Source organism: Eulemur rufifrons, chromosome 29 (assembly GCF_041146395.1).
Source record: "Eulemur rufifrons isolate Redbay chromosome 29, OSU_ERuf_1, whole genome shotgun sequence".
NCBI lineage: Eukaryota > Metazoa > Chordata > Mammalia > Primates > Lemuridae > Eulemur > Eulemur rufifrons.
The window spans coordinates 60,327,688-60,347,443 of record NC_091011.1 but is presented as its reverse complement, the minus strand read 5'-3'; the positions used below and the strand labels follow the sequence as shown (position 1 = coordinate 60,347,443).

The following is a 19,756-nucleotide window of genomic DNA, read 5'->3' as shown; positions in this document are numbered from 1 at the left end:
ATTTTACCTATAGGAGAAACACTATTTATAGTTATAATTTAATGTTATACTAATTAGCTGTCCATTTATTTCTTCTTGTATAATTTACCAAATAACTATCAGGTGCCATCTATCAATGTAAATGTCATTTAAATTACATTCTTAGTGGCGATTTTACTCTAAAAATTTTAGAAAACTATTCAGTTGTAGCAATTAAAAGAGCAACTGGCTGTGCTAGAACTTGAAAATTTCTGCATCACATCATTTACTTAACATTATTTTGTGAAATTTCATTGTCAACAATGACAATTTTGGGTTTTATGAATTGAATTTTGAAACATGGAATAGGGATTCTTCTGAAGAGGGCCAGGAACAACTATTCTAATGTTATTTTTGTAAATATGCATCATTATATCCTCAGTAGCAAGCATAGTATTTTATAAATATTTGTTTAATAAATGAATAAGTTGAGCAATACACACAGTCTGATCATAAAGTAAAGGAAAAAATTTAAATTTGTCTTATATAGAGTTTTATAGTTAGTTTAATCATATGTATTCCTCATGTAATATACTCACTATATATTTAAATAAATTCTTTGATGTTAGGACAGTTGCTTATAATTAGTTTCAGTGTATTGAAATGAACATATGGAAGAACCAAAAGAGAATACTATGGAAAACTCTTTAAAAACTTGTTGTATTTTTACAGCTACATTCACTTTAACTATATCTATTAGGAATTCTCACAATTATTAATTTTTAACATTGATTTAATCATTTTACAAACGTAACAGAGCCACATGACATATACAAGAGTGCCAGCAATGTCACCCTTGGCATTTTCCTAAACAAGCACACAGGTGTTGCAAATATGAAAATATTTTAAAAATTTGTAATTGTATATTATCAATATGTTGAACTAGAATCAAAAGCATATATTTATGTTTTGAACAATTTGGGGCACTATTAGAAGTTACTCTGTGAGTTGTTACATGAGTTATTTTTTTTAGTTACGTTCAATCAAAACTACATTTTTGGAGGAATGGAGGCGTCACTTCCTATTTAAAAACAAACAAGAACCATAATAGAAAGAGAACAATTAGAAGCCTTTTTGATTGTATAAAAGCTTTAAACACTTGACTATATTTGGAAAATATCAAACATGTATTTAATCATCTAAGCATCTGTGCATTTTATTGTAACATATTTACCCATATATGTGCTTATGAGAATTACTAGACTTAATTTTCTCAACCTAGAGAAACTTAATTAACATCCATGCCTCAAAAGAATAACATTCTTAGAACTTCTTGCAGAAGGTTGGGGGTAATATATCTTCCCAAATGATTTCTTTTAAGGCTAATCTTTGCTTAAATTTTACAAAGTTATAATGAGTTATAGACAAGATAGTCTTTCCTTTAAAAAAGAAAGAAAAGAAGGATAAAAATTGCTGAAAACCTGAACACCACATTCATATTCACATCACTTTAATAATTTATTGAGTACAGGGCCAACAATATGAAATTTTCATATATGAGTATTATCTAGCCTCATATAAAAGTGATACAGGAAAAACAAGGCCAGAGATAAATCAAAAATACCAGTAACTCTTGGCTATAATTCTCTAAATTATAGTAATGAAATGTCATTTATACAGAAAAAAATTTTTGGTTCTAGAAACTAAACAATTTTATCATTGTTCGTAGGAATTTTTAAAAATTCAGAATTGAAGCTGAAATGGATAATAAAAATGAAATTATTCCTGCTCTAAGTGCAATCAGGACTAGAAATAGGGTAGAGCATTGTAAAATTATATTTCTCTTCTTTATAGTCAAGATCACTAGTTAGGGAATTTGTATTTAGGGTAGATTGCCCAATCTTCAGGAGATTTCAAAAATATTGTTCAGGACCTCATTACGGGTGCTTTATTCTGACATAGGCCTGCAAGTCTAGGGAGAGGATTTCACCTGAATAAGTTATGTGAGATTTACCCCAAGGTTAACGTTTTCAGAGATGCTGAGTGTGTGTGTGTGTGTGTGTGCGTGTGTGTGTGTGAGAGAGAGAGAGAGAGAGACATAAACAAGAGAAAATGGCAACGTGAAGGGATGAGGAAACAGGAAGATTTATATTCCCCAAATGCTGTCATTTAAACTTATTTCCAAAGGGCTTAATTTTAAAATAATAATTCACAAATACATTTGACTGAACCTGTTTTATCTCCTAAGAAGAACTTTAAGGAGGGAAAAATCTCAGTGAATCTCCTTTTATTACTGGTGGCACCAGAAGATAAGACTTAGAGACTACATGTGGTTCACCTGAATATCTGAATCTCTGAATCTATAGTAAATATAATAGGGTTCCATAAAGATGTTGGCTCCCTCTTCCAGCCAGCAAAGAGTATTTTCCAGACTCTAGAAAGTGTTTTAATAGATCATTCAATTTTGCATACAATGGGTCTTCGGAGCCTGCCATAATTCCTGGGTCATGTTCAGTTTGTCCTCTCCTTTTAGGTGGAGACAAAAGTGGAGGGTGTTTTCCAGGCCATTCTCCCCTGCTTTTACAAGTGGGATGATCCAGGGCTCTTTGTCCTTATTATTTTGATCTTCAGCTTAGTCCCCTGTCACACTGCATTTAGTCCTCCCTGGAGGCCATTCCTTCTCCTTCCTTTGTCCCCCACAGAATAGAACAGATCTGTATAAAATGAAAAAAAGAAGTAATAAATGGCTGTGATAATAACTGGTGTAGCAGGCATCAGGTTAAGTACATTCTATGGAGCAGCCTGCTGGGCATACTCCCAGAAGGCTATGCCCATGTATCTGGAGCTTGGGAGCACCACCATACCACTGCCTTCCAAGAGAAGACCAAGGCCCCGCCACCCCCTTAGGCATCCCAAGAGATAGAGGCTGCTGTATTTAATACAATCCATTCAGGATGGGCAACACAGCTTCCATTTCTTAGAGCCACCTTTTACATGCCAGTTATGGCACATTACATTTCAGCTTTCTCATGGCTAGATCTCAAAGGGAGATTAAGTAATACCTATAAAAGACTTAGAACAGTACCTGGCATAGAGTGCTCAAATATTATTTGGCTTTTGTTATTATTAAGAAGGTGTCTATTAAGTCTGAGGGTGAGGAGCTCTTAGAGATGATGTAGGTCGGCCATCTAACAATGACTTAGGGAGTAGGAAAGGGTGGATATGGTACATTTAGTGGTGCTTCTCTAGAGGTGGACAAGTGGACAGCCAGATCCTCCTCATCATGCCCCTTTTTAGTTTTTGGAATAAATAGGTAAAGCAGAAGCAGTCTCTCTCTACCCCTCGCAAAAGGCTGATCAGAGTCCATTTGTTCCTAATCTAATTATTTAAGATCTCTGTTCACTACTATGGATTCATGTCCTCCCGCAGTGAATCATGACCTCCAGTCATTTCTTTCATGTATTTACTGGGATGATTACTTTTTCATTGCTCTTTGTTTGGGAATGTTATTATTGAAATGCCTGACTTAATATTTGAAAACCACATAAAACTATGTCAAAATGGAATTAATACATGTAATGAGAAGTATTAATAGTTCAGGGGTCATGTTCTGATAGAGGTTCAGAATGGAAATTGTAATGCATTTTTTGATGATCTCTGTTTGGTACTCAGAGCTAGTGACACTTTAAAGAAGAATCAGTAGTTGAACGCATAGGGTTGATGAAATTTTACAGCAAATAAACTCAGTTTATTTCATTTTCAGAGAAATATGTTTGTTCCTTAGGCTATTTAATCTGTTCTGTATTCAAAAAGCAAATGAGTTCTTGTTCATAAGGCAAAATGCAGTGATGATTTTCAAAATATTGACAATATTAGATTCTACTGGTGTTTTTCATCTTCAAAATATATGAAATTAAAAATGGAAACTCTTTGCAATTGGTGCATCATCACTAATACTTAAGTACTAATTTTAACATTTTTGCAATTTGCAGTCCTCTGATGGTTGTCATCTTGAAAAAATATGGAAACATTTCAAATGTTATTCAGTATGTTTATTTTCTGCACATAGTAAAGGTCTTTTGTATAAAGTAGTAACAAATATGCTTGAAGTGATCAAAATTTAATGGACCATAGAGCATTCGTAGACCAGAAGCTTTAGGATGAAATGCAAATGGCATTAAATGTCTAAATTTATTTTCTTCCAGACTTTCATCTTACAGTGATTTTCTGCAAGAATGGTATTAGGGTCTTGTTGGGAACATTTAATAGAAGCTATAATAGATAATAACTGACTCTGCAATTAGTCATTTCTACAGAGGTACTCTTTGAGCCACTGATAAGAATTGAATTGTGTTGCTACATCGTGCTTTCATTCTGCTCTCACGAGCTAGCAATCCATATTCATAGTCTCCTGGTGCTAAGCTCATTGCCAATTTAACACAGATGTGGAAGAGATATGTATAACCTCCTCAGCCTTTTGATCCCTTATTTTTATTTGAAGAAATGGCAGAATAACTTTAGAATGAGGATAATGGTATAAGGTATCTTCGTGACAAAAATTATCAGAAGATTAATTTGGTTTGTACTTAAAATATGTACATATTTACATATAAGATACAGATATGCAAAACACTATTATAGTTAAATGTAAAATTCAACCAAAATTTTCTCAGACATTTCTGATTTTTGAATACTATAATAAAATACTGTATTATTTTTCATTTTTTGTTTTCAAGAGGAACTCATTTTTCATATACCTATGAATAACAAACACTGGTCCTTTTTTTCTGTTGAAGAGAAGTTAGATTTTACAATTTTAGTTACATTGGCTACAATAGATTCTCAGTTATATTTTATGTTATCCTTATATGTTATTTTACATGGGAGCAAATATTCCTATATGGTTGAATTCAACAAACATTGATTGAGCTCCTCCTTTGAGCCAAGCCCTGGAGAAAGTGGAGTGTGATCAAGTGCCCTGTGGTTTCCCAGAGCTCTGGGGTCCCTAAGGCAGGAGAGGAGGCTTTCCCCAGGAGGTCAGAACAGACTTCAGGAGAGAGATGGCATTTGAGCCTGTGCCTAAAGAACGTTGGGATTTTTTTAACAAAAGGCAACAAGGGAAGTCATTCTGGGTGAGAGCACCCTCTAAAGAAAGCCAGGGAGGCAGGGAAGCATAGAATATGTTCTGATTTAACTGGATCAAAGGATGTTTTCAGCTGAAGTGGAGAAATTTGACTGGAGAAATGGGTTATTGCCTCAACCTGAAAGTCTTTGAAACCTCGTTGAAACTTTAGGGTTTTAATCTGTGGACAACAAGAAGTTAGAGATGTTTATTGAACAAGGGAATGATGTGATCTGATGAGACACATTTGCTTTCTGATTATAGGTAATAATATACATGTTTTATTTCCCCCCTAAAATGTACTGGCAAATTCAAAATTCTATTTGTAATCTATAACATTGATATTTTCCCTGTATAATTAAAGTACTTAGTTCTATTTATAACATTTTAGTGCAAAACTATGAAAGATATAAAACTTGACTCCAAGAGGAGAAAAGTACCCTGGGAAAGAATTTTACAAATTTTACCATGAAAATTTGTAAAGCCATGAAGAGAAAAAGATCATGTGGGAGAATGGATTGTTTAAGTAAGTGTTTACCTATTTAAAGTCATTAGAGTATTAATGATTTTATATAAACCTTTGGTATCTGAAATGGATAACTTGTGAGTCCTATCCCATAGTGGTGATATATTTTAATTTGTATAAAATAGCTAGAATTGATAGGATGTCAGGGTTTATAAATATTTTTGTAAAGTGGGAACTAATTATAAATGTCCCTTTTTAACTTCCTAGTTAATAAAACACAAATTACAGTGCTTACATGGTTCTCTGGCTCATAGAGGGTATTTAGTTGTCTATCAATCATGTAGCTTGCTTAGTTCTTGAAGTCTGAATGTGTTATGTGCCTTCTAGTGTGTTTTACTATTTGGGATAGTTTGCTTATCTTAAGTGCATTTATAAGAAGTTTCTTTCCCCCCAACTTTTTAATATAAAATTTTTCTAAAATGAAAGTTAAACGACTAGTACCACAAATGTCTGTATACCTACTACCGAGACTTGGCAATCGTTCATATAATAATTCGTTAATAAACTCCTTTAAAAGTGATTTGACACTTGGTAAATATTATTTGCTCCCCATCTTAACATTAATTAGAGCATTTGGCTGATATCATGGAAAAAACATTAAGGGTTTGCATATTAACTGGGCTTAGTTAGATATCAGTTAGACACATGCAGCCCAATATTTATCTTAAAGGTAGTTCAAATATAAACATTTTGTGAAAATTTTCCCTATCCTAATGTAACCAAATTTATATCTTTTAACTATAACTTCAACTTATGCAAAGATATTTCATAAACAAATATTTTCAAAGGAAACATTTTAAAATGACAGTAGCTATGGAAAAATTTAAACTATGCAGTTTGGGACTATAACATTCTGAATCAGAATATCAGAAAATTACCAAAATATCTGTAGTGAGAATTAGTACTGTGTATTTTACATTCTGCAAATGAGTATATCTAGGTCTACATACAGATATAATCCTATGATTCATGGATAGTTCATTTATTTTAAATAGCAGACAACAGTTATCTGTCTTTAATCAGCTTCATCAATGGGCCAAATATTGTAGAAACCATGAAAGTTGTAAATTTTCCTTCTAGTTCATATACATATTAAAGTAATTCAACATTCACAAATGTGAACCTCAATTTTTTAATTATGAGGCTTATTAGTATTACATACAGTAAGCTTTTCCTTTAATTTATCATAAATCCACTCTTCTGCTTTCAAGATTATTCCAATTGCCTAGATGGCAGCAGGTTGGGGATGTAAACCATGAGCGAAGACTAGAGAAGCTATTTAATAGAATAGGGCTTGAAGGGTGAGCCCAGTGAAATGAGAGGAAAGACAGTCGAGTCAGGGCACTTAGGAAGGACAGGAACCCATGTGTGTGGGAGTCAGATGCATTTTGATAGAAGGGAACCAGGAAGACATGAGAGGGCAAGATGAGGGGAGAGGCCCCACGTGAAACTGAAACCTGCAGGGCTGAAGACGCAGAACTATGCAGGCACCAACAGCTATGGTGGTAGGAGTCCAGTAGCCAGAGCAGGATGCCCGACACAACTGTTTGTTTCCGTGCTTGTTTACTCTGACAGATTAACCAAGGGCTGCAAGTAGAGATAAAAGGAAGCATTTGAGTGAAAGGGAAAGAAAGGGGCAGAGAGAAGGGTGTTCCTGATGAAGTGTCAAAGTCAAAGTGCTCTGGTGTAAAGGTTTCAGCATGCTGTGTAGACTGTTCATATGTTCACTACCAGGGCTCTAGTCAGTAATAACACAGGGGCTGCAGACATTTCTGAAATGTCCTACCTAGTAATAGGGAATGGAAAGGAAACTGTGTCTGATGTTTTTTAAATACAGAAATTAGACCCATTATCTTCTTGAATAAAAGACAGCCTGGTGATCAGAAAGATATGTCCTAAGTCCCGTAAGAGTCTGGGCAGCATTTCCTCTTTCTAAAATAAAGAGACGAGTTACCAGTTTGCGTAATGATTATGCATTACCTCTGTTTAAAGGAGGAAAAGGCATGCTTATTCCACAGTGTCAAAAGAGTAGCATTTTTCCAAAGGCAAATATTCTCTTCCTAAAAAATACTGTAAATTTCCAACTCTAGCAAGCAGAGAAATAGATTATAATCACTTTGTTTCAAATGAGGAAATTTTTCTTTATATGACTTGTGTAAACATATGGCATGTGAGAACTTATGTGTACTCATGCCTTTTTTATAAGTGTCTTTGGCTGGTCCTTTAATCAGTTTCTCTCTGCATTGATCTGTCTTGTGCTCTGGAAAACATTTTGCATATTTAAATAGTTTTCTCTGTCTTCCTTTTATTCCTTGTGGCTTTTCCAAATGGAACTCATCTGATGTATAAGTCTCGGATTCATAACATACTTCTCTGGAAATAAGTTGAAGATAAGACAACTTGACAGTACTTTTGTATGAATGAGTTATTAATAATTCGCTAAATATTTATTGAGCACTTAAAGGTATCAGGAATTTCTCTAGACATTGGAGATATATCATTGAACAAAATACTCAAGATACCTGCCTTTATGGAGATTACATTCTACAGAATGAGACTGACAATAAATGTAACAAACAAAAATATTATAAGTAGATATGTCAATATAATGTGTTAGAAGGTGATAATCACTTCTAAAAAGGGGGAGGGAGTAGAGTCAAGGGGGACTGGGAATGTGGGGACAGAGTGAGCAGGTGGGCAGGGGGCTGTCTGCAATTTTAAATAGTGTGGTCAAGGCAGATGTCATGGAGAGGGTGACATTTGAGGTGAGACTTGAAGGAGGTGAGGGACTTGGCCCTTCAGTATCCGGAGGAAGAGAGTCTAAGGCAGAGGAAATGGCTGGTGCAAAGGCCTGGTACATCTGCACCATGGCAAGGAGACCAGTGTGCTAGAGTGGAGTGAGCCAGGAGGAGGTGAGAACAGAAGGGGAGTGGAGGCAGGTCATGCAGGACCTTGTAGACCACTGTGAAGACTCTGTCTTTGAGCAAAATGAGAAGCCATTGGAAAGTTGTAAGGAGAGAAGCGACATGATCGATCGGATGTGTATTAAAAGAATTCCTCTGACTCATACTGAAAATAGGTTGTTGAGAGGTGAGGGTAGGACTGGGAAGACCAGACTGATGTCTAAGGAAATAGATAATCCATGGGAGTGAGGATAGTGCCTCAGACTAGGCAAGTGGCCATATTCTGGGTATGCCCTGATGCCCCGAAGGCAGAGCCAACAGGATTCCCTGGGGCCTGGATGCAGGGTGTGGGAGGAAGGTGACTCCACGGTTGGCTCAGAGGTTTTTGCCTGAGCAACAGGAAGGCTGCAGGAGAAGCAGGTTTTGGGGTGGAGGTGGGAGGGGCATTCAGTATTGGTCATGTCGAGGTTGAGACATCTCTTGGTCATCTAAGTGGGGATATTGAATGGCAGCTTGACATATATCTGGAGCTTGGAAAGAGGTCTGGACTAGAGATGGAAATTTGGGAGTAGTCAGCTTATGGATGGTATTTGCAGCCACACGAGACTCTAAGAGTAATAAGTGTTTTTCGTGGTATTTCCATTTTGTATTGTAAGACACTCAATGTTTAGAAATTATTTCCCACATATTTAAATACCCCTAGCAGTGAGCTTACAGAATAATAGGTATTTGCATCACTACTAGGAATAGAACGAAACAGAAATATTTGCCCAATCTAACATGGCAAATTAATATTTATGTTGGGAATAAAATCTAGTCCTCTTACTTCTGGGCTGTTTTCACTAGACCTTGCTGCTTTAGCACCGAAGAATCTATGTACAGAAAAGAACTGATCTGAAACAGGCATTTTGGTATGTGGTGGAGTAAAAATTAACATTTGCTCTGGGACAAGAGAGAGACTATGGGTGGCAGGTGAGAGAGAGGTCTGGCAAGGGGTTAACAGCCTGGCTGGATGTGTAAGGGACACAGGTGACCTTGGTCATCTCAGTACCCAAATGAGTCACAGGCCTTCCGGGCAGCTTCCTAGATGCACATCTTTAGGAGATTCAGACATCACTGGATATTTACAGGCTACCTATGAATTGAATTTATCAGTTATCACGCTAGACCTGGCAGGGCTTTTGTTTTGCTGGGTGGGGCGTATCCATTTGGAACCGGAGCTGAATTTCTGAGGGCAGGAGAGGAAAGGTGAGAGCTGCCACCTTGGTTCTTCTCATTCTTGGCCCTTTCTCGAACAGTGTTGGGCTTCTGTTTTAAACAAACCCTGAGCAGTTACTTAAAGAATGTCTTTTGGAAGAGAAAGCAAATTAATAACAAGCTGGAGGTGCTCGTTTTGGGCACACTGAGATTACAGCTCAGACTCGGTGGGGACCGTGATCAGAGGAGAAGCAGCAGTGGAGAAGGTAGATGCAAAACCCTGCCAGGCTGCAGGACTCGGACATGGGCAGTGATCTGACGTGCCGAGGCCCTGCGAGGTGAATGCCAGGAGGTTTGTGTAGGACTCCTGCTCTCAGGAAGGGAAGGACAAGACAGGACTCCAGGGTCTGAGAGAGGGCAGGGAAAGGCGGAGAGAGAGAGAGAAAGAGAAAGAGAGGGTGGGGAGGAGAGAGAGAGATTAATTCTTATGGTAAACTCAACAGTATTATTATTCCCTTCTGTGAATGAAGAATCTGAGACTCCCCCAAGGTCACATACTGATCAGAGGTGGAGAAATAGGTGAGATTCAAATTCAGGTTTGCTCCACTTCTGGACCCACAAAACTCTTACATTTTTTTCATTTATCTGGGAAATAGGAGCTAGAGCAGAAGCATAAAGGAACGGAGAGGCACCCCCAGGGCACGTGGCTGTGCCCTAGTGCAGCTTTGCTGCTGTTTCCCCGGTTGGAGTGGTGTGGGCGGAGGGGAAGTGGGGAAGGCAGGGCCTCGTGGGTCCCAGTGAGGCTCTGCAGATCGGGTGTGATTTCCTGGGAAGGATGATCTGCGACACATTAAAGTCTGATGGTCACTATCATCAATGTAACAGGAATTAAATTAATTCTAAACCTCACCGGAGGCACAAAAGCAATTGAAACACTTTATAATCTTAGTTAACTTGAACTCATGACTCAAAGGAAGGGAAACATCAGCAGAACCAATTGTGGGAATCTGGGTTCAGCAAAAAGGGGTGAGAGACTGATGATTAGAGAATTATTCTGTACATGTGGAAATCTAGACCGAGAGAGACGAGGTTGTTTCCCCAAGAACACCCAGCCAACAGGTAGCAGATGAGGGCCAGGCACCGGAGTGGGTATCATCCCTGCCCATCCTAGGGCTCATCTGCCACGCTCAAGGGACAACTCCCGGCAGCCTTTCCTCTCCTTCTAATAACAGTGATATCAACTCCTGGGGATTTCCCTTCCTTTTTCTTTAAATATTCTTCCTGCCCATGAATAATCTGGGAAAGGAGCTATTAAGCAAGAGTTGGCCATGGCCATTTTGCCACTTTGGGATCTGGAGGGAGCAGAGAAGAAACAGGAGAGAATCCATGTAAACAGCAGCAAAAAATTTTTAGGTGATATTGGATGGTGCTGGGCAAGGTTCTTAATGGCTTTGTGCTATAAATTCCTCATTTGTATGCTAGAACTAATAATAGTACCCCTGCTATGTTTTGATAGTTAGATGAGATGATACACGTAAACTACTTAGCTCAATGCCCAGCTGAGTGGTTTACATGTGGATTTCATGACAGTACTCAAAAATATTAGCTATTATTTCTTACTAAAGAATGGGAAGGTAATTTGTTCCAACATCAAATGCCATTTTGGGGGTAGCATGTTACCAGGCTATTCTATTGATACTTGTGTCCTGTTTTATGGTTTATAACATGGATGCTTCAGACCTTTCAGCTGTACTCACTGGATTTCCTGGAGTTTAATTTAAACACCACCAAGTGTGATGACAGTCTTGTACTGTCTATACCAAAATGATGTTATTACCTCCCCCTGGCTGCTTCCTACAAATGGTATCATCTTGGTCTTATAAAACCTATGCAGGAGGCCAGGCACAGTGGCTCACACTTGTAATCCTAGCACTCTGGGAGGCCAAGGCAAGAGGATAGCTTGAGCTGAGGAGTTCAAGACCTGCCTGAGCAAGAGCGAGACCCCGTCTCTACGAGAAATAGAAAAGCTAGTTGGGTGTTGTGCCTCACACCTGTAGTCCCAGCTACTTGGGAGGCTAAGGCAGGAGGATGGCTTGAGCCCAGGAGTTTGAGGTTATAGTGAGCTATGATGACGCCGCTGCACTCTACCCAGGGCAATGGAGTAAGACTCTGTCTCAAGGGAAAACAAACAAACAAACAAACAAAACCTATGCTGGAGAAAATCTTATCATGTCAAGCAGGAAATTATGATCAATTTTTAAGATAGTGAGCAAGAAAATTTTTAAGAAGCCAAGCCTGAGTAGCATACAGATATATTTAATTTGACCTTTTCTTCCCAGGAACATCCTGATTTTTTGGTTATGAAACCATTTGGACTCCTCTTGTAGACTTTGTTCTAAGACTTAAAGCATGCGGTGGCATTCCTTTCTCGTTTACAAGAGGATAAGGGCTGACTGTCTTCATGCAAATTAGTCTGTTTTTGTTGAAAAACTTCAGGGAACTTATCTATGAAATGGAGACTCACAATAAGAAATGTAGTGCATCTTACTGTTTCCTTTCAGCCAGTGTAAGATTGTTTCCCACAGTATGGAATGCTTAAAAAAAAAAAAAGTGTTTCATCACAATGCCAAAACTCCAGCAATGCCTTTGACTGCCTTCAGGGGTGGTAATGGAGGTGGGGAAACTGTCTATTCAATACTGTATTATTTTCAGATGATTTTCCACCTACCCGGGAAATGTGTGAATGAATGCGGAAAGGTAGGACTGATGTACTAAATTTAGGACCAGCAATTACAGATCCTGGAGTTCTGAGCTTCTTTTTGCTTCTCTGTAATTTCTAATATTAAAAAATACTCAGTATGGATAGTATAAAAATAATTTGTTAGTGAGTAAAGATTGTTTTGACAATGTCTAACATTTCAGAAATATATTGCATTATTCTGACTGTATTAATTGAAGTTTCTTTTTTTCTTTATATTTCAGTGACAATTTCAACAAGCACCTTCTTTGATGGCTTGCTGGTGACAGGACTGTACACATCTACAAGTGTTCAGGCTTCACAGAGCATTGGAGGTTCCAGTGCCTTTGGATTTGGTAAGCTGTCCTGACAAAAGAAACCAGTAATTGTGGATATATATACAGTTATAGGTCTTATTTTTTTAAATTATCTCTTTTAAAAGTAATAGAGATTTATTACTTCAGAGAAAATAATCTGAAGTGATTTGTGTGTGTTTGCTTGAAGTCGGGTGAATTGAAGTCAGTCATGTAAATGTGCAGCCAGCTTTGATCTTGGTGTGATGGATGATCTTTCTCTCTCTCCTGCCTCCTCTCTCTCTACTGCCACTGTTACTCTTGGTCCTGTGGGGTTCATGTAAGTTTCCGTGTTCTGCCACTTAGGCTGCTGGAATTTGCTCTGATGCCCATGCCATCATTCAGTAACCTGTTCTCGTACACAGTTCTTAAAATCCTGTGGTAAGTGGAAAGTGTGTTAAGTTTGGCAAATAATCGTTGTATAAAACAGAAAATAGCAACATTTATTAATGATTGAATTCTAGGAGTATTCATAAAAGAATGCCATTTAATATTTAAGACATTTATTTGGCATCTTTGTCTTTAAATCAGAGACCTGTCAGGTTACTTACGTGGAGAGGCAGAAGGCCACATGGTGGCCATTAATCCCCGAGGATTCTCAATTTGGAAATCTCTGGTTTACCCATAATACTATAAACATGCCAAGCTGGGATTAAGTAGACCTTTTACAGCATCAGAAATGCAAATGTAATATATCAGTTTATGTAAGACATGAAATTACTTATCTTACTGTCAAATTGGAAAACTACACAGGACTTCCTCCGCAGGAGTGAGAAGGATAGAACTGCATTATCAAAGGTAGCCATATGTTCAATGTTTTATTTCTTCTGTGATATTCATTAAATAAATAGTTTTTACCCATTTTTGATATACGAAAGGGCACCTCCTCTATACGGAGTCCCAGCAGTAGCTCTGCCCCAGGTGAGTCACTGGCTGATGGCAGAACAATAATGTCACTCTGCTTGCCCAAATGAGGTCCATAGCCTCAGGGCTTAAAGGAACCTCGAAGTCATTCAGTCATCATGTTAAATTATTTGACTTTGAGAATGTGCCCTATTTTAAAAAGGTCATAGATAAGATTTTATAATTTGTTGGTAATGACTTCTAAGGTTTAAGCGTCAGAAAAAAAAATTTCTCTTATGTCTAAAAATTCCACTTATTCAGACTCACACTTTTTGTACCCTCCAGAGACGAAGGGTCAGATTTACCATCATCTATATAAGTGCAGAAGTATATTACATACTATCTGTTTTGTTACAGAAGGACCCATAAGTAGGGTTGTCACATTTAGCAAATGAAAATAAATTTGAATTTTAGATAAACAAATAATTTTTTTTAGTATAAGTATGCGATATTTGGAATAAGACCACCTGGACTCCACCCTAGCCCAATTAAATCAAAGCCTCTGGGTGGGGCTTGGGCACTGGTAATTGTTGAAGCTCCCCAGGTGATTCTCTAATATTTATCCAGGGTGGAGAACCGCTGTACTGGGTCATTCCCCAATCCAGCAGCATCAGCATCACCTGGGAAGTTGTAACTGCAGAGTTCCAGGCTTCACTGGCGACATAGTGAATCAGAAACTCCAGGAGTGGGACCCAGTGGTCATTTAATGAATACTCCAGGTGATGTTACTGGATGCTAATGTGTGAGTAACTCTAGTCTAGTGGAAAGAGAGATATTGATTAAGTGATCACGTAAGTGGGACTGGCAAAAAAATATACTGAGTGCTGGGAAAGGATATGACAGAGAAACTTGGTCTAGTCTTGGGTAAAGTGGGGTGTACTTTGGAAAGTCTTTCCTGAGGAAATGTTATCTCAGTGGAGATGTGAAGGAGTAGGAATTACATCTAAAGGCCTGTGGAAAGTGGGGCACAGCACACACCAAGGAAGGAACGGTGGTGCAGAGGCCTCAGAGTGGAAAGAGGCTGGCCACATCTTAGAAATGGAAAGAAAACATCGATGTGGCTGGACCCAGAATCCAAAGGGAAAGTGATAACTTATGGCTGACAGGAGACCAGGAACAGATTGGTTTCTGGGTGTTGTAGGACTTGGATCTTTGTCCCAAGAGAAAGGAAGGCCACTGAGGAGTGACTTGACCAGCCTTTCCTTTTGAAGAGATCACTCTGGGGTCAGTATGCAGAACAAACCGTAGAGCCCAAGAGTGGATGCAGAACATAGTACTGAAGTGTAATTAATCTGGACCATGTAGGTCAAGATAATTTGAGAGGACTTGGCCAAATTAAGTAACTAAGTAATTAAGTAACTATCATTTGTTAATTTGGGGTCTTTAAATAAGGAAAGTCATTAAAGATCATTCAGAAGTGTGTTGTAAGCACATTTTGAAGGAACATGTAAAATGTACGTATTATATTGCCTCTGATTTTAGCTAGTAAGACAAACAAAACACTAATAATAAAATTGTTAAAAATTATTTAAGAAACCCAGATATCAAGACATTTCCTACAGTGACTTTGAAAGCTGTAAAAAGTCAATTTTTACTTGAATTAGAATGTACTTTGATTAGCTAAAATTGCACTTAGCCTTCCCATCACTATCAACCCTCTGTCATTCGTTTAGTGGTCCAAAGAGGCCTCTGGATGTGGGCAGAGTCCATTGATGATAGTTTGACTTCCATAGCCAAATGCTCAGGTCTTGCACTGGACACTTTGCATTTTTATAGGACATGATTTTTATATGGATGGATAGGTAGGTGAGATCTTTTTGAATTCCAATAATATCCTAATAATTTTATGTGTATTTATATGATAGCAGTAAATTTTAAAAATGAAATTTAATTACATGCCTGAATATTATATAATAGAGTTAATCTTCATAAATAATGTGTAGAATGGAAAGCAGGAAGTAAAATGTCTTTTTAGATAAAATGGTCACTTTTGGAAAAAAAAACTATGTAGTTTTTTGGTATGTGATTTAAGTTTAACATTCTTTAGAATATAAGAACAAAATAAAAAAGATTTAATTTGGTTAGGGTATAAGTAGAAAAGTAGAGGAAACTTATAGAAGGTAAAATTTAAAAGAATTGGTGGCTTTTTGGTAGTTTAGTATTTATGTTAGGATCAAGCTGAAGTAATGTGGCATTCTTTGACGTAGAACAAAAGAGTTATTGAATACATAATCTATCATTAGTCTCTGACTTTTTTTGATGGAATGTTAACTTTGCTTGGCATTTTCCCAACATATCATAGGATCAGTGTGGTATGTTTAACCAGCTGTGACAAATAAGGCAAAATAACGCATATAGTTGTGTCTAAATGGGTACTTCTGAAAGTTTTTTCTAGAGTTGTTTTAATTGTACTAATTACACTAAAGTTACAGCCACTCTCCTTTGAATATAAAATGTGTATATGACCAGCCAAAATAAGTCCATAATTATTCTTAAGATACTGTTGTAGAAATGTAATTGCACTAACATAACTACAGCTTTTTATGCAAAACCAGAATTCTTTAAAATGCATGCCTCACTGACCAAAAATAGACAAATGCCTAATAGCCAGAAATACATTAAAACAATAGCTATGCAAAAGATGACTGTAAGCCAGCAATGCCTGATTTGAAATACCTCATTTTGCTTGTCAATATAAGAAAACATGCTGCCCTAGGGAAGTGTGATGTTTAATTATGGATATCTCTTTGTGCATCCCAGAAAAAAAAATGCTTCTCTCTTGTCTTTGGCTTTGAATTCCAGCTCAATCATGTAAATCTTCAAGGCTCATTGTGGTGGCTCAATGAAGGGCTATTTGAATATCCTTTCATACAAAATTGTTCTTTTTCCAGGGCTGAAATGCATTTTACTCAATATTTAGTATTCTGGCTTTAAACGCTAGAGATTTTACTCAATTTTTGATATTCTGGCTCTAAAACCTGAAAATCAGGTTTGCAAGTCTGATGAATAGCAGTCACAATTGTTAGACCTTGCATAAATTAAGGCCTTTGCAATTCCTAGATAATCTTGCTCAGCTAACACATCAACGATTTTAGCAATTTTTCACTTAAACTCTTGTAATTTCCTACATTTCATATCTTTGTTTTATAATAATTAGGCATTCTAGATCCAATCATTTAAGTTAAAAAATTCTTAAAATGGCAAGACTTGATGGAATCCAAGTTTAGGCACGGTGATGTGGTTAACAGGTCTAGGGTTTTTTCAATTTTCTCTCTTAAATGTTCATGTTATATTTTTAATAGAGATTAAGCAATTAACATAAAAATTAGAATTTTCAGCATTATCTTTAAAACATTAATAGTATTACAATTTTTAACTTAATGATCTGATTTTTTTCAATGTGATTTTACACTCTAAATTGAGGTGGATATGGGTATATTTATACAACAAATTATTAATGCTTAAATATTTTAAGAAAGACTTCAAATTTTAGTAAATATTATGTGGGTCACTAGTTAATAACAATGTGTACTTCACCAGTAGATTTAGATTGTATGTTAATGGGTCATTGCCAGAATGCAAGTTTTTACTACTTTGTTTTATTTTCACTAAAAATAAAAATACAGGGTTGCTGGGCACAGTGGTTCACGCCTGTAATCCTAGCACTCTGGGAGGCTGAAGCAAGAGGATTGCTGATCAGGAGTTTAAGGCCAGCCTGAGCAAGAGTGAGACCCTGTCTCTACTAAAAATAGAAAAAATTAATGGGATGTGGTGGCATGTGCCTGTAGTCCCAGCTACTTAGGAGGCTGAGGCAGGAGGATCACTTGAGCCCCGGAGTTCAAGGTTTCAGTGAACTATGATCATGTCACTGCCCTTTAGCCGGGGAAACAGAGCAACACTGTTTCAAAAACAAAACAAACAAACAAACAAAAAAAATAGGGTCCGTTTAAGCTAACTTTTGGCTATTACATTAAGACTAAGTCGAACCTTTTACAACTTTGCTAATTATCATTAGGACTCCTACTCCCTGGGGCATTAGTTCCGTTCAATCTTTTTTTTTTTTTTTTTTTTTTGAGACAGTCTCACTCTGTTGCCTGGGCTAGAGTGAGTGCCGTGGCGTCAGCCTTGCTCACAGCAACCTCAAACTCCTGGACTCAAGCGATCCTTCTGCCTCAGCCTCCCCAGTAGCTGGGACTATAGGCATGTGCCACCATGCCTGGCTAATTTTTTCTATATATTTTTAGTTTTTCAGATAATTTCTTTCTATTTTTAGGAGAGACAGGGTCTCGCTCTTGCTCAGGCTGGTCTTGAACTCCTGAGCTCAAATAATCCTCCCGCCTCGGCCTCCCAGAGTGCTAGGATTACAGGCGTGAGCCACCGTGCCCGGCCTACCTTCAATCTTAAGTGTCTTGTTTGTATGACTATGAGACACACGTTAAGAATACGTGAACATACTAAGCACTTAATATCTGTAAAGAGGGGCAGCCACTAGCAACTTCATTAAATAAGGTCCTGTATAGTAGTGGTTAGTATTTACCAGCCTAAATTAAGCTAATACTATACTCACAATCATCTGGCTAAATTTATCTTGTCTGTCTCTTTACAAAGAAATACAAAAATAAATGAAATTTAAACATATTTAAGGGACTCAAAGGCATGACCTTTTATTAGGTATAGTAAATGATCTATAATTAACAAGAAGACTCAATTAATTAAACAAATTACTCTGGTAAGTGATAAAAGGAGCAGAGCTGACAAGAGGTGAAATTGCCATTAATTTTTCCTATTTACAGAGTATTAACCTAAATGTGGTCTTTCTTTATTCTATTTGGGTATGCCAGCATTACCTTCATTAAGAAATAGTTTTATCTAGTTTATATTTGACATATGACAAAGAATTTAGGGATATTTCCCAACTTCTAAATAACTAACTTGAATCACTTACTAGAATAGTGGGCATGATCCATAGAAAGCTGTTGAGTTAATAAATCAACAAATTGTTAAAGCTAATATTCAGGGCCATGAGATCTGGGCCAAGGTAGAGGAATTAGTAGAAAAGGGTAGCTCACTGCAAATGGTTCATCACACGACCCCTGGAGTTGGGCAGTTCAGGTTCCACGCCCGGCCCTGCTTCTTGCTAACTTGGGCAACATATTAATACTTACCTTCCCCAAGCCTTAGTGTCTGCATTTGTAAAGTGAGGATAGCAGTGCTGCCCAGTAGACAGAATTATTGGATGGATTAAATGAAATTACCATTCCAGTATCTAGTATGTTAGATGCTCAAAATAGGTATTATTTAAAGACTCAGAAAGAAGCAAGAACTCTTTCTTTGAGAAGGGCAATAGAATGAGAGCATTGTTCAAGTGGCAGGAGGTTTAAATAGAGAGAGTTTGGCTCTAATTTGAGAGGGATGCACTCAGTTTCTAACCCATAGAATTTAGAGCTGGAACGGACCTCCAGGAGAGCCTGGCTCAGCCCCTGCCCCCAGTGTCTAGGTAAGGAAGCAAAACTTGGGGAGGCAAGTGGTCACTGTTACATGAGCTGGTGTAAGTGTCAGGACTAAAACCAGGTGTTCTGGCATCATATTCAGTTCTCAGATATTTTTTTAAAAATATAATTCACATACTATAAAATTGACCATTTTAAAAGATACATTTCCGTGGTTTCTTGTATATTTACAGGACTGTCTAATTCCACGATGTTTTCATCACCTCTGAAAGAAACCTGGTACCCATTAGCAGTTACTCTCCATTCTTTCCTCCTCTCAGTCCCTAGGCAACCACTGATCTACCCTGTCTCTGTGAATTTGCTTATTCTTGACATTTCATACAAATGGAATCATAACTTGTAGCCTTTGTGCCTGGCTTTTCTTTTACTTATCACAATGTCTTCAAGGTTTATCATGGTATAGCATCTATCACTACATCATTCGTTTTTATAGATGAATAAAATTTCCATTGTATGGATAGAGCTCACTTTGTTTAGTGAATGGATATTTGGCAGTTACCAGATTCTTTAAAGGAGTTAGGGCTGTGCAAATTGGGAAAAAAAAAAC

At 37.3% G+C, this 19,756-nt stretch overlaps 1 protein-coding gene across 2 annotated transcripts in view; it reads left to right on the top strand.

Annotated features, from left to right (window-relative positions):
- RELN (reelin) overlaps positions 1-19,756 on the top strand; it is a 447,102-nt gene that overhangs the window by 52,104 nt on the left and 375,242 nt on the right. For both annotated transcript variants that reach the window (XM_069462478.1, XM_069462477.1), the window contains exon 2: positions 12,689-12,799. In XM_069462478.1, coding sequence (XP_069318579.1) covers positions 12,689-12,799 — 111 coding nt within the window. The remainder of the gene's footprint in view (positions 1-12,688; positions 12,800-19,756) is intronic.